This window comes from Chamaea fasciata, unplaced genomic scaffold (genome assembly GCF_029207755.1).
Source record: "Chamaea fasciata isolate MVZ Bird 193981 ecotype frontalis unplaced genomic scaffold, bChaFas1.0.hap1 SCAF_10, whole genome shotgun sequence".
Classification (NCBI taxonomy): domain Eukaryota; kingdom Metazoa; phylum Chordata; class Aves; order Passeriformes; family Sylviidae; genus Chamaea; species Chamaea fasciata.
In genome coordinates, this window is record NW_027094095.1 from 3833598 (window position 1) to 3848322 (window position 14725).

The 14725-nt window shown below is 49.9% G+C and overlaps 1 protein-coding gene across 2 annotated transcripts in view; it reads right to left on the minus strand.

Annotated features, from left to right (window-relative positions):
* The window catches only part of PBX1 (PBX homeobox 1), a 128665-nt gene extending 114568 nt beyond the window's left edge, over positions 1 to 14097 (minus strand). The window contains exons 1-2 of one of the 2 annotated variants that reach the window (XM_066192090.1): positions 13586 to 14097; positions 10966 to 11039 (exon numbers count right to left, since the gene is read on the minus strand). In XM_066192090.1, the coding sequence (XP_066048187.1) occupies positions 10966 to 11039; positions 13586 to 13776 (265 nt within the window). In that variant the 5' untranslated portion in view covers positions 13777 to 14097. The remainder of the gene's footprint in view (positions 1 to 10965; positions 11040 to 13585) is intronic. The other variant, XM_066192091.1, reaches the window with a different exon arrangement.
* Between the last annotated feature and the right edge of the window lie 628 nt (positions 14098 to 14725).

Here is a 14725-nt window from a genome sequence, read left to right on the forward strand (position 1 = left end):
CACCAGCTGTGCCCATTGCTCCCAACAGGGTCTCGGAGCACTGTGGCACCACGGGCTTCACTTTCTGCCCTGGCCCCTGGCTCTCAGACTCCTGGATATGCTGCCTTTGCAGAAGGACTCCTGCGAAGTCTAACCAAACACACCAGAAAAAGGCGAACAAAAATCTGTCCTTCTACCCGTGTGGACTTTGCCACTGCCTCAGGACACATGGAAAGACCAGGGATATCCCCTACCACCACCCTCTGCTGTGCTTCACCTCCTTCTGTACTACTTGTGAGTTTTTCATGGTAAACAGTTCCACTCTGCCCTTGGGATAGTCTCACTAAACCCCCAGCCATGCCATCGTGTGGCTGCACATCTTTACCCTCAAGAGCTCACAAGTGAGGATCCCATGACTTTGTAGACTTGGATGCAGAAGAGTTATTTCTAAAGAAAACTCGCACTCCGGGCTGTGCACCTGCCAGACATGCACTGCAATCCTATCCAAAAGGAAACACAGCCCTCTCCACCACAACAAAAACCAACCAGGCACCCACTGCCCAACAGATCCATCCACAAGAGGAAATTGAGCAGGGTCTGAGCTCTCCAGAGCCAGGGCCAATCCTGCATCCACCCAACATCAGAGCAGGTCCAGATGGTTGCACAGGTATCGTGGCATTACACAACACCATCTTCCCCCTCCTGCTTGCTGCCTCTGGAGAGGACACAGTACCAGCAGCTGCTCTCCCTGCTCCCTCCTGCCCATGAGGAAAGCAGAGACCCCTGACCTTCTCCAACACATCCCCCCAGCCCCTCCACAGCTTAAGCAGCCCAGGTGTGCAAATGTTACCCAATGCCCTCGCCAGGCAGAAAGTAAATTCCAGCAAACGGGGGAAATGCCAGCCGCAGTCAGACACTGGGATGTGCAAATAGCAGCCAAGGACCTTCGGGAGAGGAACAGCCCAGGCCCAGGCGCTCCTACCTATAATCCTTCTCAAGATGCCCCCTCCAGCAGCTCCTGTGGCAGGGGAAGGATGCTAATTTGACTATTTGAGGGAGTGAAAAAAAAAAAAAAAATCAACGTTTGCTCTTGCGCTAAATGACCTTTTCAGCCACTTGGGGACAGAATTGCACCGGGGCTTTGGAGCGAGCTACAGCGGTTGCTGCTTGCTCCCTGCTCCCATGCCAGATGCTTTGTGCCTCCAGATGCATTTAAGGGGTCCATGCCTCCCAGCCACCTCTGTCCACCCAGCAATGGAGCCAAGAAACAGCCTCTTTGGAAAAATCTGCATGAAGTAGGGAGGAAGAAGTGGTCTGCTAAGAGCTCACTGAGCGAAGCGCTTCAGACGGTTTCATTTCGCATCGCCAAAAGCGCAAATCAGGGAATTGCTCCTCGAGTTCTTCTCCATTAGCAAAGTATATTGCAGGTCCCTTCCCACCGCCGATACCAATCGACACTTCACATCTGCTGACCAGATCTAACAGCCAGGATTTTCCAGGGGAATAATACATTCAGTGAAAACACCATTCCTGCCACCTGCTCCCCCCAAACACGCAACCGCTCCGGGAGCGGCTCCTCGCTCTCTGCAGGCACATGCACAGCACCACGCTGCAGCCAGAAGCCTCGCGAATCCAGAAATAAACAGGTGATCCCTTCAAAGCAAGGGTCATAAACCCCTCAAAACACACTTCTAACCATTGGAGCATGTCCCACTGCCTGTAACCTCGCTAAATGTGAACAAGCGCTCTTCTGGAAAGCCCCAGCTTCACACCAAACCTGCTGGGGGAGTCCTGTGTCCTGTGCTATCAAGTCAGGATTGACAGCCACAACTCTTTCCAGCTAATTCCTTTCACCCTGTGAACTGCAATCTCTAGCCTTTTGTCTAGAGATTTGCAATAATCAGAGTATTGCAAATTCATCACGTTATCGCAGTATTTGAAATGATATTTTTGCAATTTATTGCAATACTGCAATCAATCATATTATTGAAAATTCTTGCAATATTATTGAAATGAATCATATATTACGATAATAATTTTGCATATAAGCAGGCTCCTCCCAAACAAAAAAAAAATACTAACCTAAAACACTTGCAACCTTTTAAAATTAGAGACATAGGGGTTAAAAGGCAAATTTACAGCTGAAAGCCAGAGACCAATCCATGCAGAGGCTTCAGGTATTGTATCATTCCTAATGTTTCACCAGAGAATCACTGCACAGGGGATAAATAAAAAGAGGGTATGTGTGTAAACAAGCAAAGGTACACCCACCAGCAGCTTGGGTTTTGAAACATTCATGCTGAAATTAGAAAGGCACATTTAGTAGAGTTATGGGCAGATTCACTTTCAGTTTGGCTCCAGCCTTGTAAATATCAAATGTCAAAAGGAAACAACTGCACTGAGTTAAGAGAGAAAAATCCCCATGCTGTGGAGACATATCCGAGACTGGGACCGTTGGAGTTGGGAAAGAAGCGGCAACCAGCAAGGAACACTTCCCAACTGGAAGGGTATTTCTGTCGGTAACCTGCCACTGCTAATTCTGCTAATCGACATCACTCTGGAATTTGGAAATGTTATCCAGCTAGGAGAGAAACTTGATTTTCCTCTTCTGGTAACGAGGATGGGCAGGCCAGCCAGGTCGTGCAAAACCAAAAACGGGACGTGGAAACAACGAACTGAGTTTCCAGGCCTGTACTCGGGCAAGAAACAAAAATCCAGGCACCAGCATTTAAGCAGGCTGATCCCACTTGCAAAGGCAGCTCTGCTCGTTTTTCAACAAGGCTGAAGTAAAATGGCAAAGTTATCATTTTAGATTAGAGCAGCTCCTCACAGCACTGGCTCTTCCGAGGGTTTTCCATTTATCAGTAGATTTAGGGGGAAAAAAAGGGCGGGGGGGCTGGAAAGAGCCCATCAGCTTAGGGCAAGCAGAAAAGCTATTTTGGGCAAGGCTCCTCCTATAAATAAAAGGCTGGGAAGGGAGGGGACAGTGACAATGTACGGCTCCCTCAAGGTGTCACTGGGGATTTCTATTATCCATGGTGGCGACCTCCCCAAAACACAGAGCATCACCAGCAGCACTCTGCTCCTCGGCAGGCACGGCTTCCCTGGCAGCCAAACCCTCCACTGGGCTGCCCATTCTCTGGCTGCCTTGCCTTCCCCACCAGGAAAAGGAGCCAGGAGAAGTGGCTTTCTGTTCCAGCACAAAAAAAAAAAATATATATATATAAATATATATATATATATATATATACTCACACACAGGGGCACAGCTCACAAACACAAGGCCAAAAGATATTATGATTCCTTTTTTTTTTTTTTACTTGACACAGCTGCAAATCAATAATTCCAGGCCAAGTGATTCCCAGCACTGGGAGAAAGCATCACCTGAGTCCCTCCTGAGCCTGGCCTGACAACACACGCTAATGAATTCAGCCCACAGCCTCCTCAGGCCACAGCTCTCTGTAATTTCTCCCTATAGCACCCACCACCCTGGATTATTTAAGTCGCCAGGGCATGCAGCACCTCCGAGGCAGTTTGGAGCAGAAGCTGCCGACCACCCAGCCCACAAAACCATCAGCTTTGGTTTCCAAGGGAGTTCCCAGCAGATGCACCCCAAAGGCAATGTGGATTTCACAGAAAACCCCCAGTACTGACACCTCTGGAGCCCACCGGGGAGGCGGTCATCTGCAAAGCACCACGCAGCACCTACAGACCCAGCAGCACACCCAAAAATCCTGGGTGCTGGCACAGCCCGGGCTCTGGCAGAGGGTGCAGCGTTTGGCTGCCTCGTGTGACCCCAGGCTGGCAGCCCAGGAGCCAGGCAGCGCTCACAAACACCTTCTCCCACCACGGGGAACGCTCAGCACACCGAGCAGATCGGGATGCGGCTGATGTTTGGGGAAAGCAAAGGATGCAGATTGAGGTTGGTTTATTAGATTACGGACAGCCCCATGCAAATAGGGCCATATTGATCTGGTCTGCAAACACCTGGCTGGGAATACGAGCAGCCCCTGAGTATACAGAAGCTGCTGGAGATTATTAACCAGATCCATTGCTGTAAATCACATTACCTCCTTCCAAACCCTGACCCAGCACGGAGTCCCCCTGCGCTAGGCGCTGTACAGGGCAAACCCTTGCAGCACAGGGGAGCATCACTTCTCCTTTCACAGCACCCAAACGCCCAAAAGCTCAGCCCAAAAGTGTGGAGTCTGGCATGGGCATCCTGCTCTGGGGGCCGTGGAATCAGTTTTGTGCAGCCCACCTTCCCCACAGCAACTCCCAAAGCAAAACATGTTAGCAGGAGAAACTCACTGCATAGGGAAACTGCCATGGGAATGCAAAGCAGGGAGAAAAAAAAAAATTACAAATAATAAAGGTAGAAAATAGATAATATCACATCTTCAGGGGAAAAATCACCCCCTTCCCCTATTGGGTTCCTCATATTTTGCATGAGCTGCAAACCACCCCTGTAGTGCACAGGGCAGAAAAGACAGGCTCTCCTGTCTCCCAAAGCACCCCAACTCCAAGCACAGGAAGGGAAAAAAGGTAGTAGTAAAATGCTTCCCAGCAGATTTCCAAGAGATCACAAAATCCTCTGCAGAGCTTCATTAGCAGAGAAGACAGCAGCTCCAGGATTAAAGGAGGAACTGGGGAATAAGGTGCTGAACCAAAGGCAGAGGAGGAATCCTGTCTTCCTCCCTTCTCCCTGCCAAAATCCACAGCTCTGATTCAGCAGAAGCACCAGCAGCAGCACAGCCTACTATATCTCACTGCAAACAAACCCATTTATGTTTAAACCACCACCCTACTCCCCTCAAGGATTGCTGCATGCAGTAATTTCCTTGTGACAGAAAAAAAAAAAAAAAAAAACAAACCATGATGAAATTGTCTCAGAGTTTTCTCTGTGTTTTGTTTACAACCGCTGCCCTCAAACCCAGGGCCAGCACAAGTCCTCCTAACAGGAATAAATCTCACATTTGAGAGCACTTAGAAAAGCCCTGCTTGCAGACACTCAGCGCTCCAAGGAGGAAATCCCTCTGCAGGTCTCAAATAAGGGAACTTGAACCACTTTTCCCAGGAGAAATTTAGGCCTGAAAGATCTTCTGCGTTTCTCATTTGGAGCTACAAGGCCCGAGAACAAGATCTCCTCCCCGGACTCACCCACAGACTGACTGCTGCCAGGATCACGCAGAGGCCAGGGGAGATGGACTGGAGAGAGACCCGTGGCAGCAGGGAAGACACTGAACGTTCATGGAAGAGAATGCTCTGGTCAGCTGCTGTTTATGTCCACATCTGGTTAATACAGGTATTCTTCCAGCATGCATTAATCATGAACACAGATTTGCTGTCCTCCAGGGCTGTCAGCAGGAATTACCCAAGGAGTGGGCAGCTGGTGTGGCACCTTCCAGGAACCCTTCTTCCCGGACCTAAAGCTACTCAAAACCTGGGGAGGCCAGGGCAAGCAAAGGCTTGGAAACTTTGGAGCGTGGGGATCAAGGCCTGGAAGACTGGCCCATCCATCCCCCAGGAGCAAACAGACAGGGCTGGGAGCAACAGGACACAGCAGACCCTCCGAGAGCACCTTCCTGCTCTCCTGCAATGACAACAAAGTTTGCTCAACATCAGGCACCCACAAAAATCAAGCCTGGAAATAAAAAACAAATAGGTTTGCTCTTGTGCACCCCAAATCGTGGGGAGTCCCTCAGGAGCAGGAACGCTATGCCAGAGCCAGGCCTGGTTTCTCCGCTTTGATGGCAAGGCCGAGGGGGAGGAGGTGGAAAGAAGAGCTCACCGGCAGCCCTGTTCTTCCCACCTCCTCCCCTGGAGGATTGCACGAGGCCAATTTTGATTAAACTAATTAAGCCTGCTCCATTCAAAGAGCTCCAACCACATGCTACCAGGGGAGAAGAAGAAGAAAATATGGAATTACAAGGAAAAAAAGAGAAGTCTCCCCGCAAGCACGCTCCTCCAAAGCCACCCATCCCTAGCAGACCCCTGATGGACACCACCATACCAGAAGATAAAATCCCAGAAAACAGACTTGTTTTAGAGACAGGCCCAGCCCTGAAGACCCTGCTCCTTCCAGCTACCAGGACCTACTGGGACATGTCCCACCTCCCATCTGGATGACTGGCTTCCATTCCCTCCCAGCCAGTCCCAGAGGCACCCATTCCTCTTGTGTTAATTCAGTCCTCCACCAAGACAAGGTCTACCAAACCACTCCTATCTTCCAGTCCCTTGCACATTCCCTCCCCTCCTTTCCCTTGAAGACATCAGGTTTCTGGAAGCAATTTAATTGTGAGTTATAGCAAGGCTTCCTCAGGCAGCATGGATTGGACTGGAGGCCCCGCTCTCCCAAAATGTTTCACTTCCCCCCAGGGGAGCCACACCAGGGACCCTGCAGACTCTGCCTGGCACGGAGAGAGAAGCATCACTTTTGCCTTCAAAGCCTTTCAACTGGAAGGGGGGAAAAAAAAGTAATAACAAATACCAAAGCAAATGTTTCCTCCCCTTTGAAGGGCAGGAGGGAGAGCAGCCGGGCCAGGGCTGGACCTGCCCAAAGCTGAGCAAGCTGAGCAGGGACCCGGCTCCTGCAGGGCTGGAGCACTGAGCACTTTCCTGATGAGCTTTCTTTCGAAGCAGCAGAATGATGCCTTAGGTGCAAGAATTGCATTGAAATTCAAATCGGGGTGTTGAACTCTCCCCTGTGCCTTGGGAAACCTCCTCGTGGAAACTGCAGGATAAGGAGGAGGGCAGGATTCGACCCTGGGGAAGGGCTGGGGGGATGGAAAACAAGCTGCCCCATCCTTCTGGAAGGAATGCTTGAGCCAAGGGGCACTGGGCTTGATGGTGTACCCTTCTTAAAGCTCTGCCCCACACCCCAAAAACCCCAGCACTGCACACACGTCTGCCCCTCTTCTCCCCATGCTGCTCCTGGTGAGGTTTTACTTGGGGCGTCGGGGAGGAGAAGGGAGGGAGGGAGAAAAAGAAACCCCATATCATAATTGCTATATTAAAGAGAAATAGCAGGCAAGAATAATAAGAGAGGTGTCAGAAGTGAAATACAGTAACAGACATTAAAAAAAAAAAAGACTACAGTTCTGCAATGGGGGTGTTAATTGAACACAGAGCTGGAGAGAACAAAGGGGTGTTAAGGAAGAGAAGAAGGGGAAAAATCCTACCTCCTCCAAAGATCTGATTTGAGTTAAGTTTGGGGAAGATAATGCACAGGGAAAGGTAGCTAAGAGGCACCTTATATAGCTATTATGTTCTAAAATCTAAAAAAAAAAAAAAAAGACAACAAACCCATTATTCAACAACAATTGCACGGCTAATCAGTGCTGTCTATAAATATTCCACTTTGTAAATCCCCCCCATTGGTGCTATGTACATTTTTCTTTTAATCCTGAATTCATTCAACACAGGAGGGAGAGGAGGGTAAGAAAATAAAAATTGTGGGATTTCAAATGCAAAGTCAGGGTCTTTTTAAGAAGTAGAATTTGCCCGATGCCCTCACCTCCCCCAAATGAGCAGAGAAAGTGAAACGATGGGAAAAGCTCTTAAGGAGGAGGAATCAGATTAAATGGTCATATATCCTGTGCTCAGCCTCTCCCCGCCGGTCCCTGCCGAACGAGATGGGAGTTGGGAAAGGCTCACAGCTGAAATAGATGCTGCTGCATTTTGACAGCAGATATTTTCCAGTTTGCCATCCAAGGACCCCACGTCTGCGTACGCCTTGCCTGATTCTTCTGCTTAGCTATTCTGCTCATGCAGAGAACAGCTTAAAAAAAAAAAAAAAAAACATACCAAGAGAGAGGGGAAAAAAACAAGGGAAAAAAAAAAAACCAAACCAGCCATAAAGACAGAGCCCCTACCCCTGCCTTCAAACTTTTTATAAATCAGGAATGCAATTTCCGATTTCAATCCCTATTGATGGAGGAATCAATTGTATTTAGGACAACAATGCCTCCCATTTCCATAATTATTATTCCAAAAAGCCAGCCAGCCAGCCATTTGAAGGCAGTCCTGCCCCTTCCCTCGCAACAAAGCGACCAACAGCAAGTGAAAACACACCAAATGAACGCCGACAACTTCGATGTATATTTAAGCGGCAATTTTTTCCCTCCCCTACATACTCCTGACCTCTCAACTTTTATTACTTTCAAACAGACATCACCCCAAAAGCAGCAATCCCCAGGTTTGAAGACAAAAGGCAATCCCCCTGAGCTTTTTTTTTTTTTTTTTAATCATGATATTTTTAAAAGTGATAGTAAATACTTCGAGATAACTAAAGAGCCCAAATGCAAAAGGCAACTCTTTGGCCAGCAGAGATGACCTATTTTTCTAAGAACTTTATGGACACTTTGGGTTTGCTCAAGACAAGGTTAACGCTATGAAATAGTAGCCATAATGTTGCGAGAGATGGTGGTAAAGTCTCCGTAAGGCTCTGGAGTCACTTAAATCAGGCGGCGGGGTAACCGAACGCACATTTCTGCACATCATAACGCCGGGGGGAAGATGTACGCACGCACTTTCAAACACCCACCAGTGACCACAAACAATCACCAGGATTTCAAACGCCGCACATGCAAAAATCTGGGAAGCTAAATGGTAAGTGGGAAGCGAGAAGTTGGCTCAACTTTCACGCCGCTGCCTGCAAGGAAGGGGTAAGCAAACAGACGCAGGCGGTACCCTCGGCCCCAGAAAAAACAAGGCAAACTTCCTCCTAGCATTGGGCCCACGAAGCAATAATTTAAAAACAAAAATAATAAAAATAAACCAAAACCATCTGGCTGTTTGCTTTCTTATGAAGTGTGACTTTTGGGGACGCAGATGGGGGGGAGAGGGGAGGAGGTCTTTGAATTTGCAAAGTGAAAGAATTCACTGCAAACATATCCAAGGGCAGATAAACAACGCTCCAAAAGCCATCTCAAGTCAACCTCTTTGGTGATCTCCAAAGCACAGCCTCGTAAGCCAAGTAATCCAGGCACAACCCCAACAAACAGCATTTATAAAAATGTAAAAGAGCCCCACTTCACACCTGAATATCCTGGTTTCCAGCAGTATGCTTCACCCTGTACCATCTCTTTCCATTTTCCTTAGCAGACAGGAATTATCACACTCCGTCACTGTGGCTATGCCACAGTTCCTCATCCCTCCCCAGCTCACCGGGACCTCACAGCATCCCTGAGCTCACCTGGCTTTTCCCACCAAGTTTGGTCCCAGCAGATTCCTTGTTCCCTAACTTTGCCACCGCGCTGGTAGCGAAGCGGAGCTGGGATTAAACAACTACTCTGCCAAAAAGCGTCCCTGCGCAGGCAACGCACCGAGCATCAAATACAGCATCAAACACACTCGGAGAAGAGGGAAGCAAAGGTTCTACGGCTCACATAAAATTAAAGGAGAAAGACAGAAGAGGGAAAGGAACCCGGTGGCTCCGTTTTTTTGTGGAAGGCGCGCGAGGGAACGCTCTAAAATCCCAAACGTTTATCTCTACGTAGACTCTCTCACGTTACAGCGTAAGAACAGTCTGGAGGTTCCCATACCAAACCCACTGCTGGTTATTATGAAAAGTCTGTAGGGAAGGACTCCTCAGGAAGGTCAGAGGCGGCCCTGCAGCCGCCAGGACTCCGGAGAGCCGAATGCCATCGGTAGGTGCTTTGTCTGGGCTACACGCTGCACAAACAACGCTTAACAAAGGGCCCTCTTAGTCATTTTATATATATTGCAAGAGTCAAGTAATTGTATTTTCAATCAGCTGCTCATGCTGGGAGGTTTTTTTATACATATATATATATTTAAGAATGGAACAAAAAAAAAAAAAAAAAGAAAAATAAGACCCAGTTGAGGTTTCTGAAAGCTGTTCCCCTTTTATGTGTAACTATCAATGTATATCAACTGGGTGTGCAATCATATTTATTGTCACTTTCATTCATGTCATGCCCTTGCTTATATAGCTTAGATATGAATTATTGACTGTTTCAGTCCTTGTTGTAAAGAGGGGGGAAGGGGGGGAAAAGTCAAGTACTTTGCAGCGTGCTAAAACAAGGCAGCTACACCGGCATGGGAAAGCCCACAGATCAACTCTGGTCAGCTCAGAAAGCCAACAGGAGAGATGAACCATCCCCCAAACTTCCATCATTCCCCCCACTTTGTTTTACATTAAAGGAAAAAAAAAGAAAAAAAAGAGATTCCAACAAATACATAAATAAGTGGTGCATGTTGCTAAATGTCCTTCCCTGAGCATCTGTTGTTTAAGATCACCCTTGATTGATGACTGCTATTTTTTAATTGTTGCTTTTAAAATTTAAATGCCCCCCTGGGATGTGTTATAAGTGTGTTAGTACATGGTAGGAGGTCTGGAAAGTGGGAAAGAGCAGAACCAACGCTCTCATGCCATTAGCTTCTAAAGAAGCCTGAGAACACCCCATGCCATAAAACAACAGTACCCTAAAGTAACTAACAATCTAATATATTGCTTTCACTAAAGGCAACTGACAGCTTGCTCTTACATGAGCTAGCCTGGATGATTGGCAGACAAGAGCATTTTAACCCTTTCTTTAAAAAAAAAAAAAAAAAAAGAAATCTTTGTGTTTACCTGAATACTAACGATATTAAAACTGCACAGCTTCATTGGGATTATTTCCCACACAGCCAACTCTGCATTCAGATTTTATTTTGTTTTTTTAAGCAGTGTCTTAAAGAAGAAACTAGAGCAAGACAGAAATTGCAAGGGGGTTGATTTTTTTTTCTCCCCAGAAAAAGCAAAAAATAAAGGAAGGCTATACAATGGAAATTAAACCACGATATTTTCTCTTCTAGACGCAAACCACATCATGCAAATCCACCGCCAGAAGCATTAAATACCAACAAGTTATTTCTCCCCACTTAAATACTACTGCATGGGGCGGGTACAAACTTGAGGGAATAAAATCCCCAAAGAGCAAAAAGAAAAACAATGCAGGACCAACAGCATCGATCTCCTACCTGTTTTTTCTTTGATTTCACACAAGACATTAAAAAGCGCCGGCTTCATCCTGTGGCAGTTCAAAGCATGTTTCCTGGAGAGAAAAGAAAAGAGGGGAGGGTGAGCTCAGGATGTCACCACGAGGAACAACTTTCCAAATTCATGCTGGCTGGCATAGGGAGGGCAGGTTGAGCGCCCAGCGCTGCCAACAGCCACCGACCCAACGCAGGGGAGACGAATGCCACCAGTTTAGGAATGGCTGGAGAACGGCCTTTGCCACCGAGCAGCTCCACGGCCGGCACGAGGCAGGCGATGCTCCACGGCAAAGCCAGCAGCTTTTGGGAGCCAAGCTCGGATCAACTGTCTCCTTCAATACAGACACAGCACCGGGCCCCCCCCGTCCCCCACCTCCAACATCACACCAGGCCATGTGCTTTATTAGGCTCCGTCCTGTGAGGCAGAGGGGGAATAAACTCCTCCTTGCCCCAGTGCTGGAAACATCCTCTGCTTAGAGCTGTCAATTCAGGGAATTTCAGCGCCCAGCTTGGAGCACAGAAAGGCATATGGAGAGACAACCCCATTCCTCTGCCTCCATGCTACTTACATCCAGCTTATTTGCAGGTGTTAAAATTTAATTCTTTACAATTGGGACAGTAAACACATTAAAAATCACAGCCGGCTGCTTCTGGGAAGGGGAGGGAGTGCTATTCAACGCCGCTCCTTTCGGCTGCTGTTATTCCAGAGCTGACCGTTCTCCTGTGGGTTTCGAGGAGAGACTTTGGGGAGGGGGCGTTTTAATTGGCTGGTTTCAAAACCCACCACGCGCCCGCTGGGGCAAAGAAACAGCGTGATTTCATTTTTTCTCTTGAGCCACAGGGTGATTGAGCCAAGGGTTCAGTTGCACACAGGGCTGGTGCTATCAGGCGCCGGTTACGGGGATTTCTGTTTACCAACCGAAATTACACGCGAAAGACGATGTGAACATCTGGCAAACATTCACACTACTTACCCCACCACCCACAACATGTTAAAAAGATTTATATATCTGATGAAGTCTCTCAAAGGTATATACCCTTGCAGAACCACAGCGTTCCCTTATCAGCACACCCAGATGGGCGCAGACATTTGGGTATACGCAAATCACGTACGTATGCTGTAAGGGCCCTCTTACAAATAATGCTGGCACTTTGCATCTTCCCAAAACTTAATTTAAAAAAAAAAAAAAAAGAAAGAAAGAAAAAACAAACAAAAAAAGAGGCAGCAAAACAATCGCGCAATAGTAGGACGGAAGGAGGAAATGCAAAGCCAAATGTTATTGATAAATAAGGCGTGTTTGCCAGCTCAGAATTAAAAATAATAATAATTTACAAAAAGAAAAGAAAAAAAAAAGTACTGTGAGGAAGCAGCTGAAATAGACCAGCAAGGCAAACCCATAAAGCCTTCTCCTAGCTCTGTTCTGCTTTAGTTTTATTGATTTGATTAACTACACTAAATTATCCAGGCAGGAACACACACGATTCCTGCAACTTTCCAAAGGAAGAGCCCCTCACTGCCCCGGGTCTGGCCGGGGAGAAAGTGAAAGATTTCCTCCTCCTCCTCACAGCTATTCTGCCCCTGCAAGAACATAAGAAAATGAGTAAGATCAACCCTGCAACCAGCCTTTTTGGTAGGCGAGAAGCTACCAAAAGCTCTATAGAAGCTGTGGAGGCAGGGAGGATGGAAGCTGAGATTTGGGGGTACTTTTATCCTTCTCCAAGTTCTTAAGTGAGTTTTGGGGCCGTGCGGTGCGTTTTTCCAGGAACAATGTATTCTAGCAATCTGCTTCAACTCGGGGCACAAATATCAGGAGGAAGGACAACACACCAAGCAGCTTTGCAGCCCAGAAGAAATATCAAGTGGAACCCAAGCAATTCAGGGCAACTTTTTAATTGTAATTTCTTCATTTGAGGTTTTTCCTTTCTCCCCTCCCTGAACTTTTGGTAGTGCCTTTGAAGGTGCGCATTAGGTCTGCACTCCCCAAAGCTCAGGGCAATGAAGATACCGGCTCTCAGCCCTATTTTTTCCTTTCTTCTGCAATTAAAAAGGGGGGGAAAAAAAAAAAAAACACCAACAAAACAACCCCAGAAAAAGGGCAAAGCTCCTATGAGCATCTTCAAAGGGCAGAAACGAGCTGAAAAAATAACATCACTACAGGGGCCTAAGAAAGAACATTATCAGCAGCCCTAAAAGCGGGGCAGCACTTCGCGGCTCTTTCGGAGGAGCCCGGAGCGGAGCCCCAAACACCGCCGCCCTCCGCAGCTAAACCCCCACCCCAAAAAGGCTGGGAAAAGCCAGGCCCAGTTCGTGGATGGAGGGAGGGGGAGGCTGCGGGCGCGGCGACCCCTCGAAACCGCCACGAAGTTGGGAGGTGGGAGAAAGATTGGAAATAATAAAGGGGGGGGGGAAGGGGAGGGGGGTTATTAACCGGTCCCCTTTCTTTTCCCCTCCCTCCCCAGCCACATTTCTCCGCAGCAGGAGCAGCAGGACCCCCGTCCCCCGATGCGCCCGCGGCCCCCGCCGGACAACAAAGGCCGGGCCGGGGCGCGGGGGAAACTTCCCGGCACCTGCCCCCCCCCCCCCCCCGCTCCCCGCCGCTCTCACCTGGCCTGCGCCTCGTCCAAACTCTGGTCCGTGATGGTCATGATCTGCTGTAAGATGTCTCCGATGTCCTGCTTCCTGCCTGCCTCCCCCTCCGCCCCGCCTGGTCCATCCTGCATGTGCTGGGACAGGCCCGGGTGCCCCGGCATCCCCACCCCGCTGTGCGTGTGCATCAGCCGCGGCTGGTCATCCATCGCCGGCCGCCGGCCCCGCTCCGCCGCCGCCGCCTCCTGCCCTGGCTGCCGGGAGCGGCGCGGCTGGGCTGGCCGCCTGGCTCCTCGCTTTCTTTTCTTGCTCGCTTTCTTCTTCTTCTTTCCTCCCCCCCCTTCCTCCTCCTCCTCCTCCTCCTCCCCAGCCTCTTCCTCTTCGCTTTTTATTTATCCTTCACGCTGGCGCCCGGCTCCGCGGCGGGGAGGAAGAGGAGGAGGAGAAAAATGAAGGAGGGGGGGGAGGAGAAAAAAAAAAAAAAAAGAGAGAGAGAGAAAAAAGAAAGGGGAAAAAATCCCTTTGGCTGCCGGAGGAGGAGGAGGAGGAGGAGGAGGGAGGGAGGAGGGAGGGAAGGAGGAGGGAGGGAAAGGGGGGGGTTCCGGGGAAGGGAGGGGAAACGGCGGCGACTCCAAAAGCAGGGCAGCTCAGCCCCGCGCCGCGGAGGCAGCGGGCGGGCCGGGGGCAGGGGCTGCGCCCGGGGAGGAGGAGGAGGCGGCGGCGGCGGTGGCCGCGGCGGGGCGGCCGCCCGCGATGGCAGCGCCGGAGCTACCGCGGCCGGAGCGCGGCGGAGCCCCCGCGCACCGGGGGAGGGCTCCAAACTTTCCCCCACCCTGGGGCCGCGCTCGGGGCTGGCTGGGCCCCCCCTGCGCCGGGCCTGCGCGCACCGCTCCGGCCCTCGCCGCCTGCTTTTGTTCGGCTCCGGACTCCTCAAACTGGCACGGAGGAGCCCGGGGGCGGGGGGAGGAAGGGGCAGCGGCGCCGCCCGCCCCCCCGGCCCCATTGGCGGCGGCGGCGGCGGGAGGGACGGCCCGCGGGCCGCGCCGCCCCCTGCGCGCCCGCCCGTCAATCTCCGGGTTCAGAGGTGGGACGGGGCCGCGCCCCGCCCGCGCCTTAAAGCGACCGAGCCCGGCCGAGCGCCGCGCCGCAGGGGAAAGG